Raw genomic sequence first — 17,531 nt, 5'->3', positions numbered from 1 at the left:
ATCAGTCTTTTTTTATTTTTTTAAGAGTGTCACATTTTTTCCATTTTATGTCGAGAATAAAACTCTGCAGTTCCTCATGTGTCCACAGGGGGTCACTGTTGATACGAAAATGATAAAGCACTACACGTAGCTTACCTCCATTTTAATAGTCAACCACAAACTGCACATCGAAGCTAAAACAAATCTAATCTCCAGAACAAGAAGTAAATCAAATATAAAAACCACCAAACCACACAAATGTCTAGTTTAAAGTAAAATTGCAGCAGTTCTTACTGGTTGCTCTCAACAGCTGTGGATGCCGTCAGACTTGGGCCCGCCTCCAACTCCTACGTGGTCCTCTCGGCCTCTCGCAGAGACTTCTGGGAGACCGAGTCCACGCACTAAATAATTCAAGCTCCCAGACTGTCCTTCTCTTCCACTGCTAACAAGATGCCGGCCGTACATCACAAACTGCTCCTGGAGGACGCCTTACAGGACAGTCCTCAGGTAGGCCTGTGTGGCTTGTCTCACGTTTAAAGCCACAACTGTCACATAAAAAAGACGTTAGGAGCGCTGTTAGCTTACTAGCCCAGAGAATATCCAGCTCCCGCTACAGTCTGTTTCCACTGGTCGATGACAGCTCTCAATTGACACATTGTTATGGGAATATACTCCTCTGGTAGGAGTGGCTGCTCCTTCCTGCTGTAAACAATGCTGTAGCTTATATTGCTAGTCATTATTATCGGGCATGTACGTGTTTCTGTTGTATTTACAAAGCTACCGCTCGTAGCAGGGGCTCCTCAGGTGATATTCTTGTGTGCACCCAGACCAATGCCACAATGGAAGATGTCACGGCCATAGCTCAACCAGAATCACTCTCCTGCAGTCTTTTTTTATTTTTCTAATGTCGTGTGAAGTTTTGAAGTGAAGATTTTGGGGCTAGACCCTCTTCTGGAGCCGAGCTGGGCCTGATTCGCAGGATGTGGGAGGGGTTTCCATTATCGGACGCCAGTGGAATTAGTCAGTAGCTTGCAACAGAGCAGCAGTGGTAGCTGCCTCTAGTGAATACAAGATGTTGTTGGGTGCTTATAGGGCTGAAATGCAGTATGAACGTTGTTCACCAAGGCCTGGGCCTCATGCAAAGATACCAGCGACGGTGAAGTGACACACAGGGTAATCTCAGCTGATAATGCACATGTAACACAGCCTTGTGTGTTCTGCAGTCTGCTGCATCAGTGTTTCCCCAAACAGGACTGACCTCTTTAGTGGTTCTGCTTAAGTGCAACCCATGCTGGAGGGTCGTGTCTGGCTTTTAAAATGCAGTTTCTCCTAACAAGAAATAGGGATTTTGCCTTTCGATGGCAGCACAGCCAAGCTTGACAATATTTCAGATGATTTCTGTTGGGTGTACCTCTCAACCTTTGTGTTGTGAAAGTCACCAGGAATGAACTGTAAACAGACTTTAGCCGATGGGTGTGTTCCTCTCTGCTGTATTTGCCCTGCCTTCCTGCACCTGGAATGGAAATAAACTACACCCAAACAGGAGTTTCTGTGTTTGCATAGGAAGCCTGCAGTAAAATCATGATTCCTTTTAAATTTTTCTTCAAAGCAGCGCTTCACTATGCGTCCACATACTGCAGATACCCTCATTGCTTTCACTTATTGTCTCATGTACTCTTTCCACTTCTAGCAGTGAACTATATACTGTGTGTGTGTGTGTGTGTTTCAAATTGGTTGTTAGTTATGTTACTGTGAGTGTAGTGTTCAGTAAACATTAAACAATATAAAGAACATTTGACAATTATAAAATGCTCAGCTCCACCTGAATTGTCCTGATTTACACACACAGTTAATTATCACTTATGGCTAAAAGAAATGCTTAAACTCATTTGCAGCAAGTTTCAAAACAAAGCTGCAAAGGGGGAATTTTATACTATTAATGGAGTTCATTTAAGTCTCATTTAAGCTTCAGATAAACAAATGTATTAGTGCGCTGAATGAGGATTCTGGATTTTGTTCCCCATCACTTACACTGAAATCGCAGTAAGAGGGGATCACTTATCGACCCGTATAAATAGAAGGAACTAACAAAAACTTTAAATCTTTAAATGTTTATATGGGCAGTTTGGGCACCTGACTGTGTTTTTAAGACGGACTTGAAAAACTGTGAACCTATCCTTTTTAATAATTTTCTCTCCATCGCCTGTACTTACAGTTACCTAGCCAAATGTCTGTTCATCCCTTTGTCACATTTATCAGAAGAGTGTGTGCATGTTTTGTCCCGCAGACTCGCTCCTTGCTCAGTGTGTTTGAGGAAGATGCTGGGATGCTTACAGACTACACCAACCAGCTGCTTCAGTCGATGCAGCGGGTGTTTGGAGCCCAGGTACGGAACAAAACACAAACAGATGCACATATGCAGCCTCTATTCCCTTAGCTGTGTGTGGCGCTTCAAAAGCAATAACATGAGGCAGTTTTTTTTTACACAGGACTCATACTTTTTCCTGCTCGACTGAAGATTATTTTGTGTTCAACATATGCAGTATTGATTTACACTGAAGAGACGGTGGTGCTGGAGTCAACCAAACTATGATATTACACTCATTTTTGTAACCTCTCACATGCAAATAGATGAATGAAACATGATGTACTGAGGGCTCCTCAAGAAACACCTGAGAAACCCTTTTATCCAGTTTAACAACTTAAGTGGTGCTACATTTGGCCTTTGAAACCAATTTTCTATACAATTTACTCAGTAAAAGCGATATGCAGTGAGTTGTGCTGTCAGGTTGTAGAGAGTTTTGACTTTGCTTTTCTTTGTTCTCTATAGAAAATTATGCCTCAATGAGCGACATGCTCAGATGCTTCATCTTTCCCCTAAAAATATACACGACTTATGTAACATGACGTCAAACCTTTTATGAACCAATAATGGTTCACCGGCGGAGATGGCATTTATATGACCCATCGCCTTTGTGCTTTTTCCACAGGAATTTTTCATTGAACCCTGATTCACCTGTTGTCCATTCACTTCCTTTTATTCCTTCAGGGGTTGAAGAGAGAATGACAAATGGAGACGCTACAGGCTAATCCCCAGTAAGCCAGACTGTTAACTTTGCTCTTTCCCTCTGTCTGCCCCCCACAGAGTGAGATGGGCTTGGCCACAGACCAGCTCTCAAAGCAACTTCTGGAATATGAGAAGAAAGTAAGTATGAGGACCATTAAGGGCGTACCGTTGGGGATGGATGGGGGGCGTGTCCCTTTTCAAAATCTTACTTTTGTCCCCATCCCTTTTTATTCTTTTAAGGTTGCATCTTACTGCAGTTTCTCTGAACTTTGTCCTCTGACTGTCCAGCCACCATAGTCCAGATAAGAGAAGAAGTTGATAAAAATGGCTGATACGTTTGTCAGACTTGCTTTCAATTATTATCTCAAAGCAGCCATCTTAACGTCATAGCTAGTGTGGGTGAAATAATTCTGCTAATGACTAAATAATTGCTAATGTGCTACAACTATTGTTTGAATGATAGAATTTTACAAAACGAGTCAAAAAGTCCAACCTTTGCACGAAGCACTGCCACTGTTGTTGAGACACACCCATTAGTATTATCATTTTCATCTGAACTTTCTTCCCATGTGCGATCTTGCGTGTGTCTGCCACACCTCGTCTTCGCATGTGTGTCACATGAAATCTGTGTGCATGAAAAGAGCCATGAAGCAGAAGTGCCTCTCTGTTGGTATTCTATCATGGTCTCATTTTATGTAGGTATGAAGAACAAAAAACAGAATAGCTGCTAGAATCAAAACAGCAGATCTATAAAATTGTTCTGAAAAAGTAAGAGAAGTGGATCAGCTGACCTGGTTGATTTGGATTGCAGAGTGGTAGTAAATCTGCAATGACCTGTATTGGATGCGCCTCTTAGCTCCCCTCATCAAGGCTTAAACCTCAGCATCTCAGCATGGGGTTTATTAGCATCCTTGGCCTTGTTCCATTAAAGTGATGTGCCAGAAACCCTGGCAGAACGGGGTATTTTCTAACTTCTTAGCCCCTAGCATGGACAGGAGCTATACTACATTATGCAGTTTTGTGGTTTAAACTTGCCTCCATCCCTTCTTCCTCTCCTCCTGTTTAGAATTTTGCCCTTGGAAAAGGTGATGAAGAGGTAATCACCACGCTGCAGAACTTCGCCAAAACTGTAGGGGAGGTGAGACCTGCGCTTGCAGTTTTGCTGTTATATGTGTGTATATTTCTGTATGTGTGTGCACTCGCAGCCGAAGAGAGGGATGATGAACCACTGCACAGTCAATAGCTGATTCTTAATCATGTTACAAAGGATATTGCACCTGCGCTCCCCGAGCACAAGGGTGAAAATTACCTCAATGAAAAGACCTGAGCATTATCCTCCCAGCAAGACCGGAACTACACAGACACTAAGAGGGAAACAGTGAAGTGGATTTGATGCCTATCGCACCGGATGGATAGCAGGGAGGCAGCGATGGGTGGTTGGGTAGATGGATGGTTTGGGTTGTGTAGGCTTAGGTATATAGACAAAACAGATGGGCCTTTCATTGTTAGCTATGGGGGGTCCACAAGCCTGCCCACTAAGTACTCAACAGGATTCACGACACTCACATCCAACACACATGCTCAGAGGACACAGGCTGATTGTTTGCTTGACGTGTACCCTTATAATTTACAAAGGAGAACTCTTCTCAAAAAGAATTAGGCCTACTTCTGCTTCCTAATCCTGTGAACTTTAGCACTTTGCTAAATCATTCAGATTTTACTGGGTGTCAGCTTGCTAGATTTTGGAATGTAGCTTGTTGATAAGCAGAGAATTACAGGTGGATTAGCCTGCATGTGCGATATGCGGTCCTATTTCCAATATGAGAGGAAAAAGGAGCTGTTATTCTTCTCTTCACAAAGTGGACTGTTCCTCAATATGGGCTTTTTAGGATGTAGCAGAGGCTTTGTCTGCAGTTACAAACCCATTTCCCTGAAAATGTTACTTTACAGAATGCTGCAGGAGTAACTGGAAGCAAATGTCACTGTACATATTAGGACAAATTGAAATCCCTCAAGATGTTTGCCAAGGGTACATTTCCTGTTGTTACTGTGCATTTCTCTTAGTTTTTTTTTTTTCTTTCATAATTTGTTTTTTGTGTCATCCAGCTGAACTCGCTCCACTCTGAGCTAGCCAATCAGATGGCCGACAGCATGGTCTTCCCCTTGATCCAGTTCAGAGAAAAAGACCTCACAGGTAGGGACTACACACACATACAAAATACCCATTATCATTTTACATGTTTGTTTTTTATTTCAAGTATTTTTGGATATTTATGCCTTTATTTTCCAAGTTACCATGTCCAGACCCCATAACACGACATTATTGTCATATAATTACAGATCATTCATCTGTTCTCTGTGATAGTAACTATGTACCTCAAGCAATAACGCATTTTTAAAAGATATTCTAACAAAACTTACTACATGCTAAATATTTCAGAGATAAGCACACTGAAGGAAATATTTGGCATCGCCACTGATGGTGAGTACAAATGCTAACCTATTTCACAAACCATTACAGCATGCAGTTCTATCTGACCCTCAAGTCCTTCGTCTCCTCTCCTGCAGAGCATGAGGCAGCTATGGTTAAATACAGCCGATTGCCCAAGAAGAAGGAGAACGAGAAGGTAGAGAGATTTCAAAGTGCTTTCTCAGCTTTACTGATGGAGCGTTTCCTCATTGATCACAAGCTGTAAAAAGCCTTGCAGTGCAGTAATGCCCTGGTAATGCAGCTCAAGTGTTTTATAATCATACAAATGGATGGAATTAAATATTCCTCTACTGCCAGGCCGCACTGTTCTAGTAAGGCTGTCGCAGCACCATGAACTATAATGGCTGAAAAGATAAGATTCCTCTGCTATTTGCCTCTGTTGAATGGATCGCAATGTCTTCTTGGACATACAAGATAATGTGACTGTGTTACCTATTTGTATGCGTGTAAGAGTAAGAAAAGTGGTTGCATATGTATGAGTGTGTGTGCAGAGCTTGATAGTGAGTTATGTTGTGTGTGCGTGTGTGTATTTGCATGTTTAACCCTCTCCTGTCTGGACAGCTGAAGTCAGACCTGGTGAAGGAGGTGGCCTACACTAGAAGAAAGCAGCACCAAGCCTCCCTGCAGTATTACTGCGCCCTCAACGCCCTTCAGTATCGCAAGAGAGTAGCTATGCTCGAACCAATGCTAGGCTACACACAGGCACAGGTACTGAGCAGCTGTTTGCAAAAGTGATTTTCCTCATCAGAAGGGATTTGATTCAAATAGGACAGATGTTTGTGTATAATGTGACCAGGCAATATGAACTATGGGGGGGGGGGGGGGGGGGGGCATTTTATCCTTGTTACCAAAGACCTTTGCATGTTAGCATGTGACTAGAGCCGCATTGCGTGGTCGCAAATTAATTGATAATGAAAACAAATTGATAGTTGGAGCACTACATGTGATCAAGTGATTATGTCTGTAAGACATTTCTATTGCATAAAAGTACAACTGTAAGAAATATAAGATGAATTGTTTGTGTGTTATCTCTAATCTCTCAGATCAGCTTCTTCAAGAAAGGCTTTGAGCTGGTGTCAAAGAAGATGGACAACTTTCTGTCTTCTGTGTCCAACATGACACAAAAGTAAGGATTACCTCATTAACATTCATTTTCGTGGGTACAGTACATGTGAAGAATCATAGTTTTGGTAGGGAGAATATAAAGTACTGTGACTATTGTGTATGATCCTAAAGAGAAATTAGTAATGCTCTGCAACACACTCATTCTCCACAAATATTCTGTATGTTTGGTCATCTTTTCAGATAATGCAATGATTTTACACAATAACTTGTATAATAATAATCTTAAGCATCTGTATAGAAAATCCTGTATTTTAATGCTCATGTTGTAGAAAAAAATATATATCTGGAAGTCAGTGTGATGGATTTTGGCTATATCAAAACTTTTTTCACGTCCAGTATTCAGGCCCAGCTGGATGCAGAGGCGGAGGCCATGCGTGTGTCCCAGAGGGAGCTTCTGTCTGTGGAGGACACTGTCTATATGCCAGATAAGGACACTGAGCCTGTCAATCGCACACTCATCCAGAAGGCTGGCTACCTCAACATTAGGAAGTAAGATTAATTATACCCATTACGGCCCTAACTGTTTCCTGTTCACGTAGCGTTCCTTATTCGTCGATATGTTAAGGGGTGTCTTAGGAGAAGAAGCGTGCAGCTTAGCAACAAGCCTTTAATCTTTCTTCATTTAACATATGTGCAAGTTGAATGTTTTTTTTTAGGGAATAAAATCTGTTGCAATAGATGGTAGAATAAGTCTTGAATGTAAATAACCAAACACAACGGAGGAAATATTTTTGCTTCTCCAGCTAAAGCTGCTCAAAAAATGCATGAACACAATAAATAACAAGTCTGTCACAGCAGACGGTGGGTCAGGTAACATGTTGACAGCGTGCGCTGTCAGCTTATTGCATAGTGGATGTATGAGAAGGGAAACTTCTTTAATGGCTTCAGGGGCCAGAACTGTAGCGTAGCCCGCAATGTGATTTAGTGAAATGTCAGAGCTGTCAAACCCTGTCTCCCCCTCATACACATCCAAAGTCTTTGACAAATGTCTGTGACACCAGAGAAAAGGTTTCCACAGACTGCCATTCTGTTTAATGACACACACTGCCAGCAGCCTCAAAAGCTTGTCAAATGGAGCTGAGTCCAGAGAACATTCGCTGTTTCAAATGGTTTCTCAATATTGAGCGTCTGAGTCACCCACAGCAGCATGAGCTACACGTTTCGATATTTATTAATCAAAGGAAAGGATTTGTTTGAAGATTTTTGTGAGTGTTATAGGTGAGTCATACACGTGTTTTGAAACTGAGTGTGTCATAGTGAAATTACGTTTTAGGTTATTTTTTTGAATTTATATGGACATAAAACCTCATTTGTCAAAATAAAGCAGCCCTGCAAGGATACATTAATGTTATTTCAGCATCGGCTGAGTCATTGCAGCTCCTGAACACTGAACATTGTGTTTGTCCTACATTACCACTGCAAAATAAAACTTGGTTTTGTTTATAATTATAATAAGTGCACGAAGGAAAAACAAACCCTGGGGCTGTTGCTTTTGGAAAAATGTATTAGAATTTCAGTTCAGCTCAAAAAACACTCACCTTCCCAATGTTGAAAAATAAAAAAGCTTTAGCAGCTTTGAATGTGACGTCACTTCTAGACAATCGTATGACATGTAAATCAGTGGGGACACAATAGAGGAGGAAACCTTGATTAAAAAAGGACTACCGCTAATGTCGTGATGATGGCAGCAGAGGGTTGCAATGTACAGATGAAAGTAACGAGTTCCTCTTAAAATAGAATGCATCCTTGAGGAAAATTCATTCAGAAAATATTTCAATAAACATCATATGATAACTGATGGAAAACATGAGACAACTTTATTTCAGTTTCAAATCTGGTTAATAAGCATTTTAAATATATTTTTTCCAGTTTTAAGTGGAGAAGGATTGAAAGATCCTTGCACAGCTTTATTTTTGCTGAGCTCATTTGTAAGCTAGGAATTTCCATCACATTCAACCTTATGCCCTTGACATTCTTACTCTTTACGTTGCCCTCGTCTCTCATTAAACTTTCAATAATGTCACTTGTGGCAGCAGAGGCTAGTGTGTTTTTCATAATCTCACCCATTAGTGCTGACCTTTTATCCTCACTCTCTGCTCCTTCTTCCCTTTGCTCCAGTAAAACAGGCCTTGTGACTACAGCATGGGACAGGTTGTACTTCTTCACCCAGGGTGGGAACCTCATGTGCCAGCCACGTGGGGCGGTGGCGGGAGGCATGGTACTGGACCTGGACAACAGCTCCGTCATGGCTGTGGAGTGTGAGGACAGACGCTACTGTTTTCAGATAACATCCCCCTCAGGCAAAACGTATGTAGAATTTTCTGCATATCCGACAGTAACAATAATACACAAACATGTATGAGATTTTTTTATTTCATTTTCTGCATTGTCGTCAATACCTTCAGGTCAATGATTCTCCAAGCTGAGAGCAAACGGGAATATGAAGAAGTAAGTGTGAAAGAGTCCGTTCAAACAGCTGTTTGATCTTCGTTTTGTTTTACATCTTCGTCCCAAAGATTTAAAAGTATCAGTCATAGGACAATGAAGGAGCTGTCGAGACTCATTTGTGTGGTTTTCATATTTGGTTTTGTGCTTGGACACATCTGCCAGGCCTGTCACAGCTGGTATCAGTCAAGTGATTTCAGGCGGCTCGTGTCTGAGCTTAAGGAAGTCCTGACATGGGTCTCTGTGTTTCTTTCTCAGTGGATTTGCACTGTGAACAACATCTCCAGACAGATCTACCTGACTGACAACCCAGAGGTAAAGCACCCTCCCACACAGTTTCATACCCACACGCACACTGCAAGATGGACCAAATATCTGAGAATTAGACTCGTACTTCTAAATCCGAAACAAACATTCCATTGAACTTGGTAGTTATAACCTCATCATCAGGTTATTTAATCAGGTAGTGGGACATGTGTTTGTTGTTCCATCACTCATATTAATCAGTAACACTTAATATGAGGAACTAATTCTGTTTAAGAGGCATAAAATGTGATGATGCGTTCTTACAGTGGTGTCACATAGACGTCCCTCCTTCTGTCTCTCAAGTGTCTCACAGCTGTTGTTGCCTTTCAGTCTCAGAATCTTGCATGTTTGCAGAAGGGCCTCCCCTATGAAAATTTGTTTTTCTCAGATTTTCCAGTATAGCTGTATCTGAAAACACTCTTTTCCCTACATGATCATCACTTGGTGGTTTACCACAGTGTAAGTAATAATTACATATTTCAGATGGTAATCATCGTGGTGTGTTACCACTGGCAGGTGAGGTGTCATGCAACTGCAAATTACATTTGTAAACTCAGGAGCAAAGGCACAGCAGTGTAGGATTTTTATCAAATAGTTCTGTACCATAAACTGTATGTAAAGATGGATGACTTGACTGCTCCCCAAAAATGAAGCCAAAACATCTTGATCGTCCCTTGGTGACTGGCTGCAGAGTAGGTCATAAACCCCGCCGCCTCAATGTTGGTGTGTGGGACATAGGCAAACTACCAAAAAGTCCCAAAGACTGTTTTTGTCATTTTTAGTTATCACACTGATGTATGTTCAATTGTTGTGAACAATTTGGTTGTAATAAGTTATTTGATGCTATAAAGAGGGGATCAACATCACGATGGACAGCCAGGTCTGACCTGGAATTTGACCTGGTTCCAAGTGGCCTCATCAGCGCAAGATGGCAGCAGCTCTATCAGGGATATTTTGGCTTTATTTTTGTACAGTGGGAAGAAGCGGAGACATGTCCTCCATCTCTTCATGGGTGCAAAACTGGATGGACTCGCCCTCATTTCTATACAAACAAATGTCGAGCTGATGATCAGCATTCTGTGTTCAGCGTTCTGCTTTGTCTCACTTCTTCTCTTCATGACCTGTTGAGCTGTTGTATTTTTAAAAAATCCACTAAATGCATTAAAACATCACAGAGTAAAGAGAAAATGTTCTCTTCAATAAATTGCTATTTTGTATTTTCAATTATTTTACAATTTACGATCCAACTTGAATAACTGTGTTCAAGGACAACTTTGTCAAATGTATATATATTTTTTAATATCATGACAGGCCTATGAACACTAATAGGTAAAATGACTTATTTTCCCCCCTTCAATCATTTTCTTTACCTGAAAACTTTTCTTTTTGCTGGAGAAAAGCTACTGGTAGACAGAGCAAAGGTTAGGTTGATATAATGTAGAACTGATGACAGGAAAGAGGTAATCTTAAAACTTGGTGCTGTTTTTAAATGTTTCAGGCGTATTTAAACACTGTTCTGGTTTAATAAATCATTCACCAGCCGATACAGACATGCTACAATGTCCCTGTTTCGTGTTGTTAGGCTGTGGCCATCCGACTGAACCAAACTGCCATCCAGGCAGTCACCCCCATCACCAGCTTTGAGAAGAGACCAGAGGGCTCGCCCAACCCTGACAGGTAAGCCATACTGCCTGTGTAAGGGTTTATATAGAACACTAAATACTGCATCCTCTCCTGGGGTCTATAACTTAATACTTTTACAGTGGCTGCACCATCCTTTTGTTCTTTTCTCAATGTGACATGCTTTTGCATTGTTTTGGTTTCAGCTCTTTCTGTCAGTTTTTATTGTAAAATACTAGTTTTTCTATGTGCCTTTGCAACAGTGCAAACATCATACATAATGACTTAATGGATGGTCTGGAGGAATAAAAGTGGATTTGTGCAGTATGAAGGAAATTGTTGTTTTTTTGTTTTTACAGGGAACTGCACAATATTTTGTTCAATAAGCAGTTATTGATTTTGTAAATCTGGATGAAATTGGATTGAGCTGGTTGTTCACATATGAAACATTTAGATTAGCCAGTTACTTGAAGAAAGCCCAGGAGATGAGGGGAAAAAAAGCTCTTTACTAGGATAAACTGTAGGTATGTAGTACTTTTCAGTTTCAAATGTTATTTAAAAGAATATAGATGTGCTTTATAATGTGGTAATCCTTTTTCTTCTGTGTATATGTGCTACTGGAAGACTGTGTCTTGTAATCCCATGTGGGATGGGCCTGAAATGTCAAGAAACAGAAATATATATGTAAACTGATTTTTAAGTGTCAGTATTGAAAACTATTGTCTGTGTGAGATTATGGGGTGCTGACAGACATAACAGCATCTAAGAGTGGGCAAGGCAGGGGGTAATTATTCCTCTTGTCTGGCTGGCTGTGAGCAGAACGTTCTCATAATAAAATAAAAATGTAAGTGATGAGGACAAAATCCATCTTTTTATGCAAATATGCACACTAAAGTTTTTACTGCAAAAAAAAAAGTATAGATTTTATCCCCTGTCACTTACAAAGGAGTTGTATATGGAAGATCTGTTTATCTTAATACTGATTTGACCATATGACTCAAAAGACAGACTTCAAACAATGTGAACCTGCCCTTTAACCTGAGTTGTGGATGTTTTCGGGTTTACTTGCTGTATTGTTTATGGCTCATTCTGCATTCTGTCTCATTCTTGCAGAGCGAAGCCAGGAGGCATACACGCTGCCGGCAGCGATTCCCAGAAGACGGGGGCTGCTCCGGAACCAGAGGACCTGATAGCCCCCGGGACACCCATTCAGTTTGACATCATGCTTCCGGCATCTGAGTTTCAGGACCAGAACAGGGCAGGGGGGAGGTGAGCAGACAACTGGATCAGGAAGTTTGTGTGGGTGCATGTTTGTGAGAGACAGGAACAAGTTACTGCTGGGTAATTTCCTGAAAGTTGGCCTCATAGTGATCATTATATGATTTCCTGGAAGCTGAATGCTCCTTAATTGCTCAATGCAGGGGTTTAATTTTGTTTTTTTTCGCCTGTGTGTGTGCTCCCTTCCTAACAGGCGCACAAATCCATTTGGAGAAACAGACGATGACTGTTCAACAGAAAGTGACGGTAAATGTCTAAATCCTACTTAATGGTCCATTTTTTACTTTGTCCATCACTATTTGATTTTAGTTTGACTTCACTGTGTACATGTTAGCGTACCTTCAGTTTACTCTCCATTACTGTTACCGTGTTGCTTTTATTCACTGTGGGTGAGTGTTTATGCTGCTGATGTTCGTGCGTGTGGGCGATGTTGTCATGTTTCCCCAGACTCCCTCCTGCAGCAGGTGTTCGCCGTGCGCTTCCTGGGATCAATGGCGGTGCGCTGCGGCAACGGTCAAGAGGTGATCTATGAGGCCATGAGGCAGGTTCTGGCTGCCCGAGCCATCCACAACATCTTCAGGACCACTGAGTCCCACCTCATGGTCACCAGCAGTAGCCTCAGGTAGAAATCAACACGCATTTATGAACTGTTGCGTGAATACACAAAGACAACTGATTGGACCTCAGCATATACAGGTGGTGATGCATTCACACATTTACCAGCAATATAGTTAAAACAATTTTGTATGGTATGGAGAAAAAAATAATATGGTGTGCTGGCATTACTGATTGTAGAAAACACAATCTGTAATATAATAATCTATATTATTCTTATGATCATTCAATAGTTTCGGCATTGTTTGCCACACAGCCTCACAATCTTTCTACTGCCCATTACAAATTTTCCTAATTAAAACTTTAATTAAAATTATTAAAACTTAGATGGCCCGGTTTGGGTTTTGATCACACTGCTATACCGTGTAGTCTTGTTGCAGTGCAGCATGGAAACATCTTACAGCTAAAACTGTCTTTACAGTATTACAGTTCATATAACTTCATCTAGTTTGACTTATAAAATCCAAGATATCTCTAATAACGATTGTGCGGATGTCTCAAGTTGTGTAGGACTTAATCATAAAAAATCATTGACTACAATGTCAAAAGACCTTGGAGCAGGAACCCAGCATAAATGTCTGTGACAAACAATTCTGTCGTCCCACACTGGTTTTTCAACAAAAACATGATGTCGAGCTGTTGCATAACCCATGACTGAATGTCACATTTGTAAGAAGAAGTGTCATAGCTCAAGACTGTGAAAGAGGGACAAGAGCTCCCAAAGAAAAACAGACTAATCTAATGCCAAGGCTGCAGTGTCAGTAGTGGGGAGTAGATGCAGTGTCTTCATATTTTTCTAAAAGTAATTTTTATTTTCACAACAGGTTGATTGACCCTCAGACTCAAGTTACAAGAATAAGTGTAAGTGTGAAAAAAATCAAGATTACTCAAGAAGCATTCTTTCTTTTTTATGTAGAGGTTAAGAAGTTCAGTCATGTTGTTGTATTTTCATATTGCGTTATTGTTATTCAACTGCTGCCACATTTTCAGAAATCTTTATTGTGTCCCTGTCACCTCTTAACACTCCTCATTTCTCAGTTCCAGCTTGGAGAAGTGTGTCAGTTTGCAGCCCACCAAGAGAATGGGAGGCTGATGGGGTTCGTGGTTGAGGGCAGAGACTGGAGCGACGGCGATGAGGAGGGAGAGCCCTCGTTTAGCACCTTTGTGTTTGAGAGCAACACCGAGGGCGAAAAGGTTGACGCACAAAAGACTGACAGTTATTGCACGAGTGGAAACATGTTAACGGATGCACAAATGTATACTGAAGTTTGTTTGTCCTCATTCCCAGATTTGTTACACCATAAGCTTGGCGAAGGACATCACAGAAGCCAAGAAGGTATTGTCATTGTTTGTCTTTGTAAACATACAGTGCCTATTTAAAGTAATAAATCTTAGTTCATATGCCCCCAAACTCACTTTAGAGAACTTTTAAAAGAAAACGTAAGTCATCCTTTCAAACTTGCTTTTACCTTTAAACTTGTGCTATATTTTACCTCACTCACAGTATTGTCATGAACTGATTATTTTGAAGTCTTGCATCTAACCCTTTTGTGCATTTTTCATCTTTTGTGAAGCTTTTGTACAAAACATGTTGATAAACAAAGTTTAGTTACAGTATAAAAGTTTCAGGGTTTATAGTCTCAAATCGCTGAATTACATTTTCGTAGCTGTTTTCAGCAGCTAAATGGCAGAAAAATATTAAAGTGAAAACATCTCTTCAAATTAGAGATTTCATAATGGAGCTGTAGGAACACAACCACTAGAGGGAGTTAATGAACATTTTACATCATCACACCTTGAGGGATTCAGAAAAAAAACAAACAAAAACCTCTTACTTACGCCGGACTATTCTATTTTGTCACCCCCAAGGACCCAGAGGCCTTGGCCCAGCTGATGAAGAACATGCCTCTAACTAATGACGGCAAATTCCTGCTGCTGGAGCCTGAGACGGGCGACACGACCAACGGAGCAGGACAAGAAGACCTGGAGTCTGAGGCCTAACCCCAGTCAGGACCAGAGAAGAAAAAACAACCAAGACCAGGGCCACGGTCCAACTTCTGCCTAGGAGAGAAGGCTGTTCCTGGATGAGGGCGTCATCGTGACCCCCTCGCCCAAACTCTGGTACTATAACACCCATATTAGAGCCTCTAGGCCACTTCCACTCACCCTGTGTTACTAGATCTCCAGTTTTAGTAGGGGGTTGCCAGGACCAAAAAGCACATCTCATGGGCGCTCCATTAGATCTGCTTTTCTGCGGTCAGACTGTAGCATGGGTCTTTGGATTTGGAGATGTTTCCACCACTGTGGCTGGTACTTCCATCGAAAGGGACATTATATAGGTATCGATTTGTGTTTTACTGTTTAATACCCCCATCCATCTAACAGACGGTGGTGAATCATTTGCCTCAGTTATGGTTTACATCTGTTTTTAGGTTTACATAGTGTGGAGTCTGTTTGGAGTTTATTCCTTTGTTGTTTTACATATTAACTTGTATGTAAGGCTGTTATGCAACTACTCTGGCATTTATTTCTTGTTTTATTTGTGTGCAAATGTTACTGCACTTCCGAGGTTAATATCTTTTTAATAACTCTTGATGGCTACAGAATGCACTAATTGAGAAATGTGACAGGTCTTAGATTTTTAGACAATGACAGACAGGTTAAAATCATGTCAATTTCTCTTCTCTGCAGAGCAGTGACTGTTGCATTGCTCATTACTCTGTGTGAGCATATGCGTCTTAAGGCGGTGAACACAATTGGCACAAGTGATAAGCCCTAAACGTTTTTGCTCTTTCTGCACTCCTGCCACTATGAGGTTACACAGACTTGGCATCCTAACTATCCTGTATAAACTAAATTAATGTAATTTCTTACATTATTCTCCACTGCCTGTACAAAACAAGTACAGTATTAAGATGATTTTCATGCAAGGTCCTCATTGAGTAGCCCAAATAGTGTTAAATAAAATTAAAAAGTACGTCAGTGTCTATAAAGCTTATGTATATATGAACTGTTCAAGTGTCCACACGATATTTAATCAGCGTTGGCTGTAGTAGGAGCTTTCAGAGTCAATATGCTTGGACTGATGCAGTGTATGATTAAATAACATTGATCTCTCTCAGTCCCTTCGCAGAAGATTAAAACCTCTATACTGAGCATTGAGTTATAATACTAAAAAAAAAAAAAATCACTGAAATGTTACAGAAAGGCATGTAGGCAGATTACAGTGGGGTATTATAACCTCATTGAAAAGCAGTCTGCTCTTTGCTTTATACAAATGAATGCTAATCAGAACAGAAACTGAGGGGAAAGTGATTGATCCGTGAAATTCTGCCTTCCCTCTGGATCCCAGTGCAGTTTTGTTCCATTTCAGCCCATTTGCGCTGTAACACTAATCTCAATGGACAGTGGAAGCCCATGGTGCACTGTGTGAATGTGACATGTTTCGTATTGTGCAACACAGACGAGGTCAAAACCACTGACTTGACGTTAATCGTAAAAGTTTCGATATGTAGACCAGTGCGGTCGCTTCTCCGCTTGCTTTTTCTGCTCTACATCAGAGGGCTTGGCAGAAAGCACACGTTGAACAAGGATAAATGTGGGGATATTTCATTTTCTGCTTTACTGGTGAAATAATTAGACTGCCCATGACACCTTTCATTATAATGTCAGGAATGGAATTCAATGAATGGTACAAGATTAAGGGAAATGCAATCACTTTCTGGTGCAGTTAGAAGAGAAAGCAATCCATCCATCCACTGTCTATACCGCTTATTCTTAAGGGTCGCGGGGGGGCTGGAGCCAATCCATTGACATTGGCCGAGCAGCGGGGTGCAGCCTGGATTGGTCGCCGGTCAATCACAGGGCTTTTTGGTTTTAGTGTGCTTTTAGACGAGCTGTTCAGACCCTTTATAAAGTCTTTGTGCTGGCTGTAGCCTTATATTTAAAGAGCAAATATTAGTGATGATGATCTTCCAATCTAACTCTCCACCAGAAAGTGAAACATTTTCCAAACTTTTCTTCAGTCACAACAGTTAACCACTTCTATTTCTGTTGCCTGATGTAAATGTGTATCGGCAGGTCTTGTGATACTATTAAAAAAAAAAAAAAAACTCGCACCCCTAATAAAACTATAGCGATGTACACAAATGTGCTTAGAGCCAACAGAAGTCACAAGCTGGTGCCTGTGTTGTTCCTCTGATTGATGGCTCGGTTGGTGAGAAGATTTTCTCCCAACTTTACCATCCTGTCAAGAAACCAAATCCTCTTACTGTATGTGGCCTGCTGCAGCCCATTACACTTATTACAGCTGTGCTGCATAGTCTTGATATATTTGTGCTTTGTAAGTAATGCACCGTCAGGAAAAATATGGGTACTCATGGTGTAGAAAATAAATTCCAGTAATATAGCAAGGACTGCATTTTCTCTCCTCTCCCTGTCTTTTTGTAAATGGCTGAAGTTGACAGAATCCACTACCCATAAGGCTTTCTCCATAGTTTGTCCTAGTTTTCTAAAACCAATGTTAACATGCAATCTTTAATAAATAACTCCTTTTTTTCTTATTCAACTGTTTTTTCTTTACACCAAAAAAGCACCTTAAGATCA

The 17,531-nt window shown here is 40.9% G+C and overlaps 1 protein-coding gene across 1 annotated transcript; it reads left to right on the top strand.

The window, feature by feature from the left end:
• Positions 1 to 389: 389 nt before the first annotated feature.
• On the top strand, positions 390 to 17,488 carry appl2 (adaptor protein, phosphotyrosine interaction, PH domain and leucine zipper containing 2). The gene is made up of 21 exons (XM_070830162.1): positions 390 to 486; positions 2,267 to 2,365; positions 3,125 to 3,184; positions 4,113 to 4,184; positions 5,153 to 5,240; positions 5,487 to 5,528; positions 5,615 to 5,673; positions 6,099 to 6,245; positions 6,581 to 6,663; positions 6,999 to 7,151; positions 8,781 to 8,969; positions 9,068 to 9,110; positions 9,366 to 9,422; positions 10,996 to 11,090; positions 12,147 to 12,302; positions 12,505 to 12,557; positions 12,759 to 12,933; positions 13,751 to 13,787; positions 13,965 to 14,120; positions 14,215 to 14,262; positions 14,796 to 17,488. The coding sequence occupies exons 1-21, from the start codon at positions 430 to 432 to the stop codon at positions 14,925 to 14,927; spliced, it is 2,001 nt and encodes a 666-aa protein (XP_070686263.1). The 5' UTR covers positions 390 to 429; the 3' UTR covers positions 14,928 to 17,488.
• The last annotated feature ends 43 nt before the right edge of the window (positions 17,489 to 17,531 follow it).

The sequence above is a fragment of the Pempheris klunzingeri genome, chromosome 5 (genome assembly GCF_042242105.1).
Source record: "Pempheris klunzingeri isolate RE-2024b chromosome 5, fPemKlu1.hap1, whole genome shotgun sequence".
NCBI lineage: Eukaryota > Metazoa > Chordata > Actinopteri > Acropomatiformes > Pempheridae > Pempheris > Pempheris klunzingeri.
Note: the sequence above shows the minus strand (reverse complement) of the source record. Positions and strands in the feature narration are given on the sequence as shown.

Excerpts from the sequence above, each read along its gene's own strand:
- appl2 (XM_070830162.1), top strand. The coding sequence starts at position 430 with ATGCCGGCCGTACATCACAAACTGCTCCTGGAGGACGCCTTACAGGAC. Across the intron at positions 6,664-6,998 it reads GTGTCCAACATGACACAAAA|TATTCAGGCCCAGCTGGATG; the intron begins GTAAGGATTACC and ends TTTCACGTCCAG. Across the intron at positions 12,934-13,750 it reads GTCACCAGCAGTAGCCTCAG|GTTGATTGACCCTCAGACTC; the intron begins GTAGAAATCAAC and ends TTTTCACAACAG.